The sequence below is a fragment of the Chelonia mydas genome, chromosome 3, assembly GCF_015237465.2.
Source record: "Chelonia mydas isolate rCheMyd1 chromosome 3, rCheMyd1.pri.v2, whole genome shotgun sequence".
NCBI classification, from domain to species: domain Eukaryota; kingdom Metazoa; phylum Chordata; order Testudines; family Cheloniidae; genus Chelonia; species Chelonia mydas.
This window is the reverse complement of record NC_057851.1, coordinates 152133172-152151070: the sequence shown is the minus strand read 5'-3', so window position 1 is coordinate 152151070 and position 17899 is coordinate 152133172. Positions and strand designations below refer to the sequence as shown.

Here is a 17899-nt window from a genome sequence, read left to right as displayed (position 1 = left end):
GCTGCAGCCTGCTAGTGGGTAGGGGCTTGGAACCAGGGTGGGCCGGCAGCCCCATCAGTTCCCCTTCACCCCACCAGCGAGCCCTGCGGATCAGCAACTCCCCCCTCCCTCCCCGCACCTCCTGCCCACAACAATCAGCTGTTTCACAGCATTCAGGAGGCTTGGGGGGTGGGGAGGAATGAGGATGCAGTGTGCAGCCTCTCCTGTCCCTCCCCATGCCTCCTGCCCGCAGCAATCACCTGTTTCGCGGCATTCAGGAGGCGGGGGGGGAGGGGAGGAGCAAGGGACGCAGCACACTTGGGGTGCAGGGGGTTGAGTGGGTGGAGTGGGGGCGGGCCTGGGGCAGAGCCAGGGATTGAGCACCCTCCAGCACTTTGGAAAGTTGGTGCAGCCGTGCATGCGCCGTCCGGAGGACGGAGTGGTGCACTCCAGCGGGACAGCATGGGTTCATCATCATTTTCAGTTTCTGCAGGAAAGTGTTTGCAGCCGCTGCTGTGCATCAATTTGTCTCCTCCCTCCTGCCTCTCTCAGTGCTGCCGTGTAAAGTGTGTGGCTACATTAACAACAACGTGTTAACCCTTAAGGGCTCAGCCGGGTACTAGTTCATCATTTAGCAGCAAGACATTCCCTGGGAAATATCCCACCTGATATCAACACGGTTGCTTTAGGAGAACCTCAGGGAGCTTATGACCAGGTCCCCAGACAATCCTCTGATTAGAACTTGTTTAAAACTTATACTGTATATGTATATAATTTCTGTCTGGTGAAAAAAATTTCCCTGGAACCTAACCCACCCCACTCCCTATTTACATTAATTCTTATGGGGAAATTGGATTACCTTAACATCGTTTCACTTAAAGTCGCATTTTTCAAGAACATAACTACAACATTAAGTGAGGAGTTACTGTACAACAATAAAAAGGCCAAATGGCCCATTCAGAAGAATACAAACACTCACAAGGATTACACCAGGAACTGTGAACAATGGAAACCTCTCAGAGATAGCACTCCACAATGGGAACTGTTTGACTCAGGTCACAGCAAAAGATTTTTTCAGCAAGATGGAAGAAGCTATAAAAGGGGGAAGTGACATCACCACTCGGCCTCACGTCCCACACAAGGGAACACCTGGAAACACATGACGGACAATGACTGAACTGGGGGAAGCGCTGGTCCCAGGAGGGAAAGAAGGAATCCTGACTGTGTATGGAAGTTTGGTGGACTGTTTGCACTATTTAAGAGGGTGTACTATTTAACTGCTTGAGTCAAATCCAATCCAGCTTAGAGAATTTAGATTGCACTCTTGTTTTATTTCTTATGGTAATCTGTTTTGACCTGTTTGCTATTACTTATAATCACTTAAAATCTATCTTTCTGTAATTAATAAATCTATCTTATATTTTACCTAGAAACAGTGTGGTTTGAGTGACGTGCTTGGGGAAAAATCTCAGCTCAGCTAACAAAGGCTTGTGCATTGTCCTCTCCACTCTGAGGGAGGGTCGGACGGGGTAGTAACTCATACACTGGTGAGGCTTTTGACCAGGGCAAGACGGTACAGCTCTGGGGTCCTAGGCTGTGGAGCTGGAGGGTGAGATGGCTGGAATCGCTCTATTATTAGTTCATGCGTGGTGGTGGAGAAGCCCTCATGTAACTGCAGCTGGGTGTGTCCCTGCCTATGTAAAGGTTTGTACGAGTGCAGGACCAGGTGCGGTCTGCAGCTTGTCACAGCAGCACAGTGTGAGAGGGAGCCCAAGCTGGTGAGACAGAGGGTTCAGCAGTACCCCAGTTCCAGGCTGCACCCCCGGGGTGGGGGTGGAGGGAACCCATCACAAGACTATAGAAACTTACCCTGTGTTTTCTGCATCAAACCCATCACCTCTTTTTGTGCTATAGCACAAAGGTTCTCAACCTTTTTCTTTCTGAGGCCCCTCCAAAATGCTATAAAAACTCCATGGCCACCTGTCCCACAATAACTGGTTTTCCGCACATAAAAGCCAGGGTCAGCGTTACTGGGTAGCACACAGGGCAATTGCCTGTGGCCCGATGCCACAGGGACCCCACGAAACTACATTGCTCAGTCTTCTGCTTCAACCCCGGATGGCGGGGCTCTGGGCTTCAGCCCTATGCGATGGGGCTTTGGCTTTCTGCCCTGGGCCCCAGCGAGTCTAATGCTGGTCCTGCTTGGAGGCCCCCATGAAACCTGCTCTAGGCCCCCTAGGGGACCGCAGACCCCAGTTGAGAACCACTGCTATAGCATCTCTGTTAGAAAGACACCCAATCTTGACTTAAACTGCAAGTGATGGAGAATTCCTCTTGTCTGATGCCCTATTCCTTTTCTTCCAGTCATGCCAATAACCTAGATTATAAATTCCTCAATGCAAGGATTGTGTCTTTACAGAGAAAATAACATGGTATTTATGCATCAGGTGCTATGTAAAAGTGTTAAATAACAATAGTTTATACACAGTTGTGGCAGCACCTATAAAAGTATGCAAGGAAGGCTTAGTTTTGGGGGGGGGGGGAGTTTGGGAAAGCGTAGCATGAGTTTCTTCCTGCTTCATGCCAATGAGTGCCTGTCATTTATGGTAAGATTCAACTGGAATGCTGAAGGTTGGTTGCAGTATTAGGGCCCTGTTCTGCTGCCATTCCACAACTAGAATTGCTACAGAGATGGCTCATCACAGAGAGTTTCTAGGTTATCATTCCAGTCTGCAACGCAGAAGGAGGCCCACATGTCAAATTTACATTGTGGGTTATATTTTGCCATGGGGATTGAGCCCTTCCATTCCATTAATATTACTGGGAGTTGTGTCTGAATCTTAGCGCACCATGCTAAAAATGTACCTTATGGTGTAAACATATTTTTCTCTTATAGACTAAGAGCGGATTATAGTCAGATGTAAAATAACATGTCAGTTACACTCTCAAACTGCCTGGAAGAATTAGAAGAAAGGTCCTAAACAACAAAGCTGTTGCCCACGGGCCAGTGGCAATATCCCCTTCCTTTGTGTGATCCACTGACTCACGGTTTTAAAGACCTTTGGCTAACAGGTTTCTGGTAAATTTTTCACACATTGCTGCATGGGGCCAGCAGTACTAGGGCACTTATTGGCCGCATCATGAGCTGTGCCAGGATAAGAACAACTCCTACTACGCAGGCACGAATGAGTTCCTTGGCCAGAAGATATTATCCCAACACAGGACCTTGCATAAACAAGTGTATGTGGGAGCTAAACTGAACAAAAATGGAAGGATTCTCAGGGCTACATCAGGGAGGGCAAGGACTTCAAGAAAAACAAAAACAAACTGTAAACTTTTACAATTAAAAATAATAATTAGTTCAGACTGCCTTTGTCTGTACCTATCCTGTTCAAAAGTAACGAAAGAGAGCTAGTTAATAAGAAACTATTCCCGAATGTATACATTATAAAAAAAGGAACCATTTGAGTACAGAGCCACTGTATGAACAAGTGTTAGCTTGTGCCAATGAAAATCTGCATTTGCTTATTATGCAGAAATATTCAGAATCATGAAAGTCATAGCTGCAATACATTTTTGCAATGTATTAGTAACTTAATTTAGGCTATTTTAAGCTGCAATGATGTGTGGTTTAGCAGCCTTTACCATTTTTTTTTTTATTTTACATACCTAACAGTTAAAAGGATATTTTAATGCACAAAGGAATGTTTGGTAAGAATATGTTATTCCAAATCCATTTTTTAAAAGGGACAATATCAACCTTTACAGGATTTAAAATGTACCTTCCTTAAACAATGGTAAAATCATAACTAGCATCCTTGAAGGATGCCTTTTAGCTATTTTAGAACTCTTATTTTAAAAAAACAAACACATTGGGTTTTTTACCAGTTTCAGTATAGATTAACATTTCTTTTTACTGAAGACCAAAACATTAAAAAAAAAAAAAAAAAAAAGACAAATTCCAGAGTCTTTTAAAAAGACACTTTTATGCACTGTTCTCCAGGAACATGGCATGGAGTTACCTGGTTACTATCCTTTATGGAAGACAGGTGTCAGGAATTAAATAGGTTGATAGTATCCATTTAAGGCAAGAGGATTTTTTTTTAAATACTAAAGAAAATCTAAAGCAGGGGGGGTCAGCAACTTTTGGCATGTGGCCCATCAGGGTAATCCGCTGGCAGGCCGTGAGACATTTTGTTTACGTTGACCGTCCGCAGGCACGGCCCCCCACAGCCCCCCGTGACTATGGTTCGCCATGCTGGCCGCTGCTTCCCATTGGCTGGGAACGGCAAACTGCGGCCACTGAGCGGTGCGGGGGGCCATGCCTCCAGACGGTCAATGTAAACAAAATGTCTCGCGGCCCACCAGCGGATTACCCTGATGGGTCACGTGCCGAAAGTTGCCGACCCCTGGTCTAGAGCCACCCACTGTGCAGAATCTCAGTATTAGCTAAAGCTGACAGTAGATGAGGGTGGGGAAAACTATGCTTTAATTATGAACTGGAGAGGGTAGTCAACTGAAGCAAGAGCAAAAGGGAGTAGAGGTGAGCATCTCAAAGTTGGGCTCCCCTTGATAATATCTTACAGAAGAAAAATTACTTTCTGTGCATCAAGCTGAAAGGTGTCTGCAAAGAGATATTGAATACAGCTCTCTAGATCTCCTTGGATGCAAGAATTTATAGGGCTGAAACACCTTCCAGTTCTTAGAGGTAGAGTGGAATAGATCACCCACTCTGAGAGGGAACTCTGACTCCAAATGCAAAATTTCCTGATCCCACAAAGACAGCCTGTGTAGCAGATGGTTTAGGCTTCAGTACATAGGGTCCCGAGAATAGTTTGCAGAGAATAAAAATCCCAGTTCCTTTAACATAGCCAAGTGGAACAACAGATTAAATAAATGCAATGTACTTGCTCCTGGTAGCACTGCAATGGATATCTGCTGTGTGATGGTTCTCATACTTTAAACATGTATATGGTGGTGGTGATAGCAACAGTAGGGACCTACATTAAAGTAAAAATCACAGTTCCTTTAGTACAGCTACAGAAACTAAGCCTTCCATGACTCTAGACAAGCACAGCCTAATTCTTACTCATGAAAGAAAATAAATGTCCTTGAACCTGCCTCTTCCCTGCCACCCAAATATGATATATGCTCTCCAGAGGAGCCATCATACAGACCCCAAATCGCATACTATTCTGGAAGTCCTTAAATTCCATTGGCAACAGGAATATTCCTCAGACCCTGCCTCAAAAAAAAAATTGGCTTTCTGTTGCCTAAGATTTTTTTTCAAGGCAATAAGGAAAGTTTTCTGCTGAGGATCTACCATGAGGTCCTGTCCCTCGCACATTAGGCTGTCAAAAAATTCAAGGCCCCGTTTGCTCACAAAACTACCCATTCTGCATGTGCACTGCTTGTTGGTATATGGAAATCATGAGACATGTTCACTTAGTGGATCTTAAGAAATAGGGGCTGAAAGCCAAGGTTTCTTCAACCTGGAAACTTTCAGTCTCTGCTACCTCCACATGCTGTTCAGCTCCTTGGAAGCCAGTGACTGGTCACCCTGTCCGACAAGTTCAAACTGAAGAGGGAACCTCTGATCTAGACTGTTAAATGAGCAGGAGCAGAAAATGAAAGCTTTACAACTCCATTGTACGTGCTACCAAATGAGGCATGACAAAACTCTGGTATAGTTTTAGAACAATAATAATGCAAATATAATCAAATAACCATTCAAAATTGGAAGCAAAATCGGAGGAACAGAAAGGGAATAATTCATGTTTTTAAAATGCTTGGATTAAAACATATACCGTAACAATTAAAATTCACAGATTATATCTATTCTGAAAAAAGAGATAACGTGAGCCATAAATATTTCCATCTTTCACGATGCCTTTCAGGATGGTCTTGGAAGTGTAACATGATTGACCTTATCTACCATTAAACACTAAAAATTGGAGGAAAAAACACCTTCTAAACAAAACATCATTAAATGTTTAGTAAAGTGCTCATTTGACAGACGCAGTTCAATAGTACAGCTTGAGTCCAAAGGACCCTCAAGTTCGGTGGAAAACCAAAGAAATCTGTAACAATTTCAGTAGAGTCCATCCATCATCGTCAATGTTTTCTACGCACAAAATAAAACTGGGAAACCCCTTTTTCTTGACAAAACTATGATTAAAAAAAAAAAACCTACACAGATCATTGAAAAATTTAATATCATCTGTCTCCTGAACAAGGACTGGGCTCTGCAAGCACAAAGACCATGATGTTTCCACAGCTATCCACAATGGAAAGCCTATTTGAGTGTGGGCAGAGATCTTTTTGGTGGAAAAAAAAAAGCAACAGTGAAGTTATCATTTATCCACATCTATTCCCACTTGCTCATCAAAATAAGAAATGTAAATTAAAGACAGACAGAAGACCAATGACTTGCTGTGTAACTTTTTCAAATCACTTAACCTTTCTCTGCTTAGTTTCCCCATATGCAGAATGGGAGTAACACTTATTCAACTTTGTAAATCACTTTCAAATCTTCAGATAAAAAGTACAAAAAGACAAATATTCCCTACCCTGTAAATTTTCTGTTTTTGAAATCTTCTGTACCAGATCAGATGCTTGGATTAGTGGCCTTAATACAGATTTTTAAGGTGATCTTCTGGGCACCAGCCTGCATCTTTGCCAAACATTATGAAATAGATGTGCATGCTTTCACAGATATGGACTTTGGTAAACAGTTGCTGCAGACAGGCACTAATACCTGCTATATATACCCAAATATATGAACTGCCTTGGGAGGTCACAAGTGGAGGTGATCAGAATTTTTTTTGACAAATGCAGATTTGTGGAACTTGAAATGTTTTGTGAAAATACTTCAAGTTCAATCAATTTTCGTCCCTGCCTCCATCCCTACCAGCTCACTAAGTAGTATTTCTGTGTATTTCTAGAGGACTTATATTTCAATATCTTGGTACCAATAAATTTTCTGACTGCAGAAGATTTTCTGTAGTACATTTAACGTCTCAAAAAACCTTACCTCTCCAAAGGCTCCTCTACCAATCACCTTCAAGATTTCAAAATCTTCTTTATGTAGTCGCATCTGTTTCACCTTAGATGTAAAAGGTTTGGCTGAAACAAAGGAAAATGTCAATCATTAAAAAAAAGGTAACATTAATAAAATAAAATATTAAGTTATAAGAGCCCTGAAAAATAATAGAACATTTTTCTTATATACATCTATTCCCTAAAGTAATATTACAAAATATAAAGCTGAAACTAATGACCAATAAGAACTAAGCCAAACTTTCTGTCTGCTCTGAAAGGAATTTTATGGAGTACATATTTTTTACAGATAGAATCAAGCTGCCTATATCCTTCTATATTTCTTATAAATCCACACGATGATTTTCAATATAGTAGGTTTCCAAGTGTTATAGATTGGTATGTCTGGTTGTGAAAGTACAGTATGGTAAAATTATGACATCACTCTGGACAGAAATATGCTAACTTCTACACCAGCTCAATATTAATGATCAATATTTTACTCTAAGGAAAATTAAAGTGCTGATGAAAAGGTGCTGGACTGATAGCACTGTCCCAAGAAGGTATATCAATACATACTTCCTGAGAGATCACTACTTTATGTGCAAGGGTTACTAAATTAACCTTTAACCCTTGGTTCAGTATGTTTGCTTGGGGTTTTTTGCTTTGACCCCCATTTCCCTCCAAAATCTTTTTCTAAGCCATATATTTTTACTCTATATTTTATTTTAATTTGGTGACCAAACTTGAACGAAACATTCCACACACAGGTAATTCTAGTGTTTATATATAATATTTTCTGTATTTTTTCCAGAGTCAAGTTTATAATAAACAGCAGACTTTCTCCAAAAGAAAATTTGGTGAACTGAAATGTTTTAGAAATGAATATTTTAAAACCATTTAGATCCCAAATGATTAAGAGCATACGTGCAGACAAACATTACAAATATATTTAAAAACCATTACCTAGTATGCCTCAACCCTTATTTATAATTTTGCAAGTTTTAATTATGTAACAGCACCTACGGCTATGGAAAGGCAGGGTAAACATTGCCATGAGAATGAAGTAAAAATGACTATTTTAAATCAAGTCTACCTTAAGTTATGTGCCAAGACTCATGTTTAGAATTCTGCATTGCCCCTCTTAAGTTGAACTCAGCATTAACACAAAGAGAATGCAGGGAAACATTTTGGTCTGCATTCTTGTTTGAGATTAACTCTTCCAAGAGAAACACAGAAGTCTAACTTCACATCTTGACAGTTAATAATAGGCCAGCCTATTTATCCCCTACATCCATGTGCAGAGGGGATCCTCTGCATGTGGAACACCTCCTTTCTAACTTGGAGTGCTAAACTCTCTCCCCCAAATCCCAGGGGCAATAAAATGAAAAGGTAAATTCTCAGGATGCACTGCTAAGAGCCATGGAACCCTCCAACTGAAGGACAATGCCCTACCAAATAAAAGTTCTGGGGAAAATTCCCTGGAGGGGAACTTCATTGACCCACTGACATTTAAACGGTTTCAGAGTAGCAGTCGTGTTAGTCTGTATTCGCAAAAAGAAAAGGAGTACTTGTGGCACCTTAGAGAGACTAACCAATTTATTTGAGCATAAGCTTTCGTGAGCTACAGCTCACTTCATCGGATGCATTCAGATGAAGTGAGTTATAGCTCACGAAAGCTTATGCTCAAATAAATTTGTTAGTCTCTAAGGTGCCACAAGTACTCCTTTTCTTTTGACATGTAAACACTCATCTTCAAAGGACTTTACCAATATTAGTGTTACGATTCCTCAAGTCTTTAAAAGCTGAATCCCAATTCAGGATTATGAAATCAGAAGAATTTTAGGAAATCTGATACTGTCTCTCTTTCAGTCCCACACCTTGTCAATGGCCTAAACCATCTAATTTTTACATCTTCCGCACCCAAATCTGGCTAGCCATCTGCATGTCCTCAGGGAGACATGAGCCATGTCTCTGAGAAACATTATGTAAATGAACTAACTTATTAAGGTAAAAACAAAAACCTTGTTTTGAAACATTTTGTTTTATAAAGCAATTATTTGACATTCTTATCAATTCATACAATGTAAATCCTATTACTAATGCAGGATCTATTATTTAAGAGGAGGAAGGGTGATCTAGAATATAGGGAACTGGAATGGGATTCAGGAAAAGTAGGTTCAATTCCCGGCTCCACCACAGACTTCTTATGTGATCTTGGATTAGTCATTTAAGATACTTTGATCTAGATTCACAAAAGGACTTAGACACTGGGTCCCACTGTGATTCACAACCCCACCCTCTGCCCCTAAGCTGCCACCGAACCATGTAGGGAACTAAACTCACTCAACTCAGAACTCACCTACCAGACTGGACACCATATAAAAACTCTAACAAAACTGCCAGAGGACCTCCCTCATAACTTTTAGGGTACTCACCTGGAATCTGGGAGATCCTTGGTGCAAGTCCCCACTCTGCCTGATGCAAAGAAGGGATCTGAACAGGGATCTACCACCTCTCAGGAGAGTGCTCTAACCACCGGGCTACAGGATATTCTCCCTCAATCTGTCCTATTTAGGCTGTTCCACTATGGATAAATAACGAAAGAATCACTTGGCTAGAGAGAGATTGAGTAAGCATGAGAATGACCCTGTAGCTTGCTGATTAAAGCAGTCTCCTGGGTAGTGAGATACCCAGAATTCAGTTCCCCTGCTCCCCTGACTAACTGAATTATTCATCCATAGTGGAACTGTTTCAACAAGAAAGACTAACAGACCTCCCACCCCCCATCAGAATATCCCATAGCTCAGTGATTAGAGCACTCACCTGAGAAGTGGCAGATCCCTGTTCAAATCCTGCTCAGGTGGAAGGGGACTTTAACTGATGGTCTCCCTAACCACTGAGCCACCCATCATGCTGGCTTTTGTGAATCCCATTCTTAGGCACCGATTTCTCCCCCATTCAGTGTATAAGGAGCTTAGGCACCTAACTCAATCTTCATGAATCCCAGTGATTTTCAGGTGCCTAAATGTCGGGCATGGTGACACTGACCATCACCACACTTACATTTCTTTGTGAATCTAGTTCCTCATGCCCCAGTTTTGCTTCTGTAAAATGGGTTTAGCACCTCCATACCCAAGTAGTCCCCTACCTTACGAGTGTGTCAAGAGGATAATGAGATGCCTACATACTAGAGTGACAAGGACCACACAAGTACCTGGACAGAGAGGGGGAAATGGCACGTTTCTCCAAATCAGATAAGCTCTCTTAGTTGTACGCATACAGGGTGTGAACATGCAGATAGGTGGGCATGTAAAAATGATGGTTAAGATTGAAAAGGGACATTTGAAAATGTGGCCATAAAAATCTTTTCAGATTGATTTAATGGGATACTGTGTGCATTCAAGGGCATGTGTGGGCAGATTCATTTGCAGGATCAGGGACCAGAACTGTGAAAAGAGTTTCTAAGTGGAAACAATAATTGCTTCTTCGCTACAACAGCAATAATGGTACAACAGGTACCACTGGATTCTCCTGGCATTAAAATGAATTTGGATTCTCCTGGCATTAAAAGTTCTGGCTTTCTGAAAGAGATTTTTTTTAAAAAATAAAGCACTGGTATGAATCAATCTAGATGGAAAACAAATATTCAAGTGTCTGGCTAATCATTTGATTTTATTTAAAATCAAGACAGATGGAGATTATACAAATATAAAAACGTGCTCCAGGACTTTACAAAATCCCTCTCCAAAATGAAGTAGCACAAAACGATAAGCTAAGAAATTCGGTTTTAGATACTTTTCCTTCTTGAGAAAAAACGGACACAAACTTCAACCGAATGAAAAGTCACAATTCTGAGATTTGATAAATAAGTGAGACAATTAAATTCATAAGTGCTCCAAATGTCATCGGATAAACAGGACACAGACCTGTTAATAAAATTAGCTTGTTCAAAGAAGAGAAGCTCCCACTGTATTCATCAAGTAAACTGATGTCCATGCACAATATCAGTGAAAGCATACCACAATGAGTGTCTTGTTACAGAACATAATAGATATTATAGGGATCCATGAACCCATAGCAGAACAGACTTTAAAATGTGACTATTACAATGACAGCATCAGCAACTTCTAACTAAAATTCAAACCATTCAACTTCAAATGCAGTTTAAAGTTTCAGTCTGAGAAAGTTCTCCACAAAGCTCTTAGTTAGGCTCTGATATTAAGGGTTTGGCATTAGATATAGGTAATTTCATAGCCTCATAAAATTTCTTATCAAACTGGAGTGATTTTCACAATTAAAAAAAAGCACCCAGTGGAGACAGCACAAAAAGTTAAGGTTAATTATATTTTATCCTGTGAATGCCATCCTTTTTACAGGCAAAATTACTTTGCTCATTAAAGTTAGTTCCTTTTTCATTCCAGAAGGATATCAACTGCTTTAGAATTCTGTTTTTAAAGCACTAACAGCCCAAATCTGCTTTTCTTACTCTGACATGTAGTCCCACCGAAGTAAATAAGAATATTTTAAGACAAGGGGATTTGGTTCTACAGCAGTGGTCCCCAAACTTTTCAGGGTCACGCCCCCCTCCTTATCCCTGCTCATGCCCCCCCTTAAATTCTACAAAAATTTCTAAATTATTATATATATAGTTACATACATACACACACTCTCTAGGACAGGGATAGGCAAACTTTTTGGCCCGTGGGCCACATCTGGGTATGGAAATTGTATGGTGGGCCATTAATGCTCTCGAAATTAGGGCTGGGGTACAGGAGAGGGTAAGGGCTCTAGGGTTGGGCCAGAAATGAGCAGTTCAGTGTGCGGGAGCGGGCTCTGGGCTGGGGCAGGGGGTTGGGGCACAGGAGGGCATCGGGGTGCAGACTCCGGGCGGTGCCTACCTTAAGCAGCTCTTGGAAGCAGCAGCATGTCCCCCCTCTGGCTCCTATACAGAGGTGAGGCCAAGTGGCTCTGCGCACTGCCCCGTCTGCAGGTGCCGCCCCTGCAGCTCCCATTAGCCGCAGTTTCTGGCCAATGGGAGCTGCAGGGATGGCGCTTGGGGCGGGGGCAGCGCACACAGCCCCTGGCTACCCCTAAACGTAGGAGCCGGAGGGGGGACATGCTGCTGCTTCCAGGAGCCTTGGCATGCGCACTCAGAGTGGCCTCCAACCCCGCTCCCTGGCTGGAGTGCGGGAGTAGGGTAAGTCCCAGACCCCGCTCCCCAGCAGAAGCTTGAGGGCCGGCTTAAACAGGCTGGAGGGCCGGATGTGGCCCCTAGGCCATAGTTTCGGATGTGGCCCCCAGGCCATAGTTTGCCCACCCCTGCTCTAGGACTAGTAGTAAGGTCTAAGGTCCCAAGCTTGCAAAGACTTACACATGGGATTAATTTTAATGATGTGAGTATTCCCCTGAGTTCAACATGTACTTGCCTTTGCAGGTTCGGAGCCTAAAAGGGAAATTTAAAGCTAAGTATTACACTGAAACTCATATTTCCTCAGACATGCCCACTTTCTGACCTTAACTCTCCTTCATCCTGCATTCTTGCAAGTGCACAGGGGGCTCGTGACTAACTACCACACAGCACCACAACTTCTAAATGCTTAATATTACTTGCATCCATGTAGAACTTCCAGTTACATGAACTGCAGAGCAACAACTCTGCACACTTTACTGTACACTAAGTAAACTGTACACTGCACAACTAAGTCCTCAAACAAAAAAAATGACTGAATTTTCTGTTTGAAGACAGAAAAAAAAAATGCAGCAGTTGTATGTTGGACTACCAAGAGAACAACCTCCACGAATAGCTAGGTAAATCCTGACAGTGCATTACTTTTTTATTATGAAACAATTCTATCCCAAAGGGGTTACAATACCATCCCCTATTACAAAGCATTTCATTAAGGAATCATAATAAATATTATTTTAAAAATGTAGGCACATCAGCTTTACTTTCTCTTTCTGTTGAGCTCATTGCATTGCCACAATACAGGGTCAGGCCTCTGGGAGCCTTCCCTGTTTCAGGGTTTGCAGAGTCTGAACTTGTTGCCAGGTTTTCTAAAGCCAAGGGTACAGTAGACAATATACATCTTCCACCCACTCTGTGTTTAAACCTTTTTATATCTTAAACAATTTTTTGAATAGTTGAGCTGAAACCAAAACATGATTTCTTATTGGCCAAGCGTAAATTATATTATACTATGTCATTTGAAATATTTTAACCAATGTAAAGATGTCGATATCATTGTTCAAATATTTTTCAATAAATAAAAAGCACGCTATTGGGGGGGGGGGGGGGGGCTTTTATGTTGAAGAGTGACAGACTAAAAACAAAGGAGCAGCTCGTGATATCAGTGGTTTTTGACCATTATAGGCATGGCTGGAGTACAAGGTAAAATATCTTGTTAACAAGCACCAACATAGCTGTTTAAACGACCAAACAATTGTTCACTTTTCACTGTAAGGAAAGGCCTGTCATTCTTCAATTATTATATTTTGGAATCTTCCAGGGTTTCCATAGGGATACTGGAAAAATAAACATCACTAGGTCTACTCATGTAAAAACACAAACACAGACAAAAATAGGCTAGGGCTGTATAGAGTGATTCATATATAGTGGAAGGTTTGTAAACATTTTTGGTTACTTTATTATCTCAAGAAACAGACATGGCAATGTATGGCCCAAGGGCTCCATAAAGAAAGATAATTACTTGTCCAAGAAAGATCAACTCCGTAGGCAAATTTATTTTAAAATGGTTTGTACCATAGAAAGGTCAATTTGCTTGGTCATCAACATTGTTTGTTATGCATACATCTGCAGCTTGTGGCAACATAATAATTTAAAGTACAGAAAATGGGTCCTGGTCCAGGGCCGGCTCAAGGCACCAGCGTTCCAAGCAAGTGCTTGGGGCAGCAGTTAGAAAGGGGAGGCAGTGTTTCCGCGGTGGTGGCAATTCGGCGGCAGCTCCTCTGTCCCGCCGGCCGCGGCGGCAATTCGGCGGCAGCTTTTCCCTTTTGCCGTCCGTGGCGGCAGTTTTTTTCACTGCTTGGGGCGGCAAAAACTGTAGAGCCGGCCCTGTCCTGGTCAAATGTATTGGAAGGTATATCTTCTGACAGTACTCTCACACATTGCTCTCCTGGCTAGGAGATTGGGGGCAGATTTGATACCACTTGTTTGACAAGGTCATATGAGTTATTTCAAAGGAAGCAAACTGTGAGGTCAAGAGAAGGGTTTAATAAAATATCTCTAACTGCATCCCTTGAAGGGCTGTCTATGCTAAATAGATTGGTAATAGGATAGGTTTAGTGATAATAAATCATGCACCCCTCCTCAGAGCTAAAACATCTGGAATATGTTTTTCTTGACAATACTTTGGGTGATACATTGTCATTCAGCAAGATGAAAGATTTGTGGGAGCAGAGGATTGCGCATGTGACTTTCCTTCAGTACCTCAACTTGGTGATAGCAATAGGTGAGGCAGTAGATTTTTCCACTTTATTTTCCCCTTTTTTAAAGAGCACCATTTTTTTTGCCCTTAGTGCTGTGAACCAAATGTGATATAGATAGGCTTCAGAATTTGAGTTTTGTTTGTTTACAATTTCAATAGATATCAATGTTTATTTTTAAGCTTCTCCCTCCCCCCATCGATATCAATTTAAATGTTCAGAGTTGTGCAAAATTATGGGTTCTAAGCATTTTTTTTTCAAATTTTATTAATTTTTATGGTTGTGGGAAATTATGGGAGGGGTTGGACAATAATTATTTAAATAGAATAGACACTGATTCAAAAAGTTAATGCTTTATAACCAACACAAACTGTCAAGATCACACATTAAAATATACAAATGTAAATATACAAAAACAGATATCCTTAAATCAAACTCTAATAAACTCTCGAAGAGATTTTTCTTACTTTGCTTCTCTGTAAATTTCTATGGTCATCAATGAAAATATTTTTTCATCAGTTTGTACAATGAAATCAACATTTATGGACATGTACCAATAAAAATCTAATCCTTCCAAGCCTAGATGTTGAGTATTTAGAGTAAGTTCTTTTTGAAAAATGTTCCATTCTGCTCTACCTACCATTATGACTTAGACAGACTAGTTAGGCCTTGATCTGCGGCAATGAATTGTGAAAACAGGCTCTTTCAAAACAAAAACACAAAACCAAACAAACAAAAACCAGCTACAATTATGTGATCCTCAAAACCCAACCAGAGCAATTCTTTTCAGACTTGTTCCTACCTAGGAAAACTGTTGACATTGCCCTCTTGGAAAGATTTCCTGCTGTCATTCAATCAATTGATCACAAATAACCAGGAAAACCAATCTAAACAGTTCATCCTAAGGAGAAGAAACCTATCTATTAACTATTTAAAATACCTTAACTTGCTGAACAATGTATCCCTAACATGTCTGTTTCTTCTAGCCATCCTCTAGTTAAATGCTTCTTTTCCTGCCTTTTATTTTCTACCATTTCAGTTATGCCTCAATAGATCAGACCGATAAAAATAAGTAAAAAGGGGGAACAATACAAATCTGTATGAAATGTCTACTTAAAGCACTGGAACTGGAGCTCCAGCCGCAGCAACTATATACTTAGTAGCATGGATGCAAAGAGAAAAGTAGTAGTAATCAAATCTTCATCGGCCAAGCCATCCTGACCGCCATCCAGGAGGAGGACAGTCTCCACCCCAAATAGAGAGAGAACTATAAAACTTTCCAGAAGAAGAAAGGCAAAGCAGCAGACACTGAAATATTACATTAGATTGCAAGATTCCTCTACTCTGCCTGATGTAGTCAGAGAGATGTGCATTAGTTTATTACTATTATTTACAGTTTATTTAGCACCAGAGAAGTGCAGGGTGCTTTTCAAACAGATGCAGATTCTGTCTTGTCTTGTTCTGAAGAGCTGACCATATAAATTAAGATGAGAACAACCTCTAGGAAAACTGATGAAATGTCATGGGCTTAAACATCAAAACATACAGAGGGCACACAGCTTTTTCCATCGTTCACAATATAAAAATCACAGCATCATAGAAATGTAGGGCTTGAAGGGATCTTGAGAGGTCTTCTAGTCCACCCCCCCCCCCCCCCCCCATGATAAAGAAGGATTAAGTACACCTAGATTATCCCTGACAGATGTTTGTCTAACCGGTTCTTAAAAACCTCCAACGACAGGGATTCCACAAGCTCCCCTTCGTAACCTATTCCAGTACTTAACTATCCTTATTGTTAGAAAGTTCTTCACAATATCTAACCTAAATCTCCCTTGTTGTAAACTAAGCCGGTTGCTTCTTATCCTGCCGTTGTTGGACACTGAGAACAATTGATCACTGTCTTCTTTATAACAACCTTTTATATTTTTGAAGATTGCTTTCATGTTCCCTTTCACCCTTCTCTTCTCTGGACTAAACGTGCCCAGTTCTTTCAACCTTTCCTCAAAGCTCAGGTTCTCTAAACCTCTTATTTTTGTTGCTCTCCTCTGAGCTCTCTCCAATTTGTTCACATTTTTCTTATATGACAACACCACTGTAACCAAGCTAGGCCAGAGCCTGGGTGAGATAAACCCAAGTGAGACTGGGGTCAAGCTGATTGGCAGGGGTAAATATTTTGCAGAAACGCAGCAACAGAGCAGCCTCCTCTGACTGAAGATTCACATGCACAATTGGTCAAGTCAGCCCACAGTTAAGGAGTTCTAGATACTGATTCTTAGCTCTTCCACAGTAGCACTTCTGAATAAGACACTTCCATCTCTAGCTAGCCGGGACAGGGATTCTCAACATACATTTTTTTAATGAGGGACCCCCCTAAACTTAAATAGGCAAATCCGAGGATCCCCAATCAGAAGTCACACACGGGGGGGAGGGGCATGTGGGGTCACGTCCCCCCCTCCAGATTTCTGCCTTTATTTGGCCATGCTCCCTGAAGTGCTGGCGTACCAGAGCAGACACTGGTGTGTCTCCTTGACTAGCTTCTGCCTGCTTGTGGAGTCAATGGCTGTGAGGCATCCCCCTTCTGATGGCAGGGGGAGATCTCTCTTTTGCAGTGATGCTGCAATTTTTGGGTGCACTGCCCGAACCCAGACAGGCTGGGTGGCCCACTGAGGTGAGTCAGGGAATGGGGGAGGTGCTCCCTCCCTGAGCTCCGCCGCTTGGGACTAAGCCCAGTTCTTGTCGGACCCCTGAAACCTGCTCATGGCCCCCCAGTTGAGACCCTGTGAGCTGTCTCCCACCCTGGAAGATGATGATCTTCGATTCCCTCCCAGTGGAACCATATCAATGCAAATCTACATGGACAAGATCCATGCAGCCCTCAGGAAAATGCAGGGTGCCTCCTCACCAATATGAGTACAACAAACCTACCCTCTGCTCATTACACTGGCTCCCTGGAAATATCATATCAAGTTAAAGCTGTTGGTCCTTATTAAGGGATTTCGTGTTCTGGGGCCAGGATAAGAACTCTGCTTCTTCGTCTACTGCCAAGGTAAAGCTCATTCATGCAGCAGATACCACCTTTCTTGGGAGCAGGACCAAGCCTGTGGAACAAACTCCCGCAACAGTTATGAGCCACCACAAATTTCATCACCTTCCATTCTAAGAGGAAGGCTCTTGCCTTCACTAGCACATAGCATATTAAATAAAATTTCAAAAATCCACAATCATTTTACCATGGGAAGAGAAAGTACATGTGACAGCTGTTAGTCACCTTGCTTAACACACCACTGGAAGGGACTCAGATAATACAACGATGGGCACAGTGTAAGAGATTGAACAGAACAATTATGCAGTATCAACTTTTCCTTTGATAGGTTATAAGCAGTTTATAGTTTGGTAATTTCTGCAGAAGGACCTTTTCCCCCTCTCCCCAACTTAG

General features: G+C 41.7%; 1 protein-coding gene across 6 annotated transcripts in view; it reads right to left on the bottom strand.

Moving 5' to 3' along the window:
* Positions 1–17899, bottom strand: part of CDC42BPA (CDC42 binding protein kinase alpha) — a 328646-nt gene that overhangs the window by 214693 nt on the left and 96054 nt on the right. For all 6 annotated transcript variants that reach the window (XM_037895609.2, XM_037895606.2, XM_027833828.3 and 3 more), the window contains exon 2: positions 7013–7104. In XM_037895609.2, the coding sequence (XP_037751537.1) occupies positions 7013–7104 (92 nt within the window). The remainder of the gene's footprint in view (positions 1–7012; positions 7105–17899) is intronic.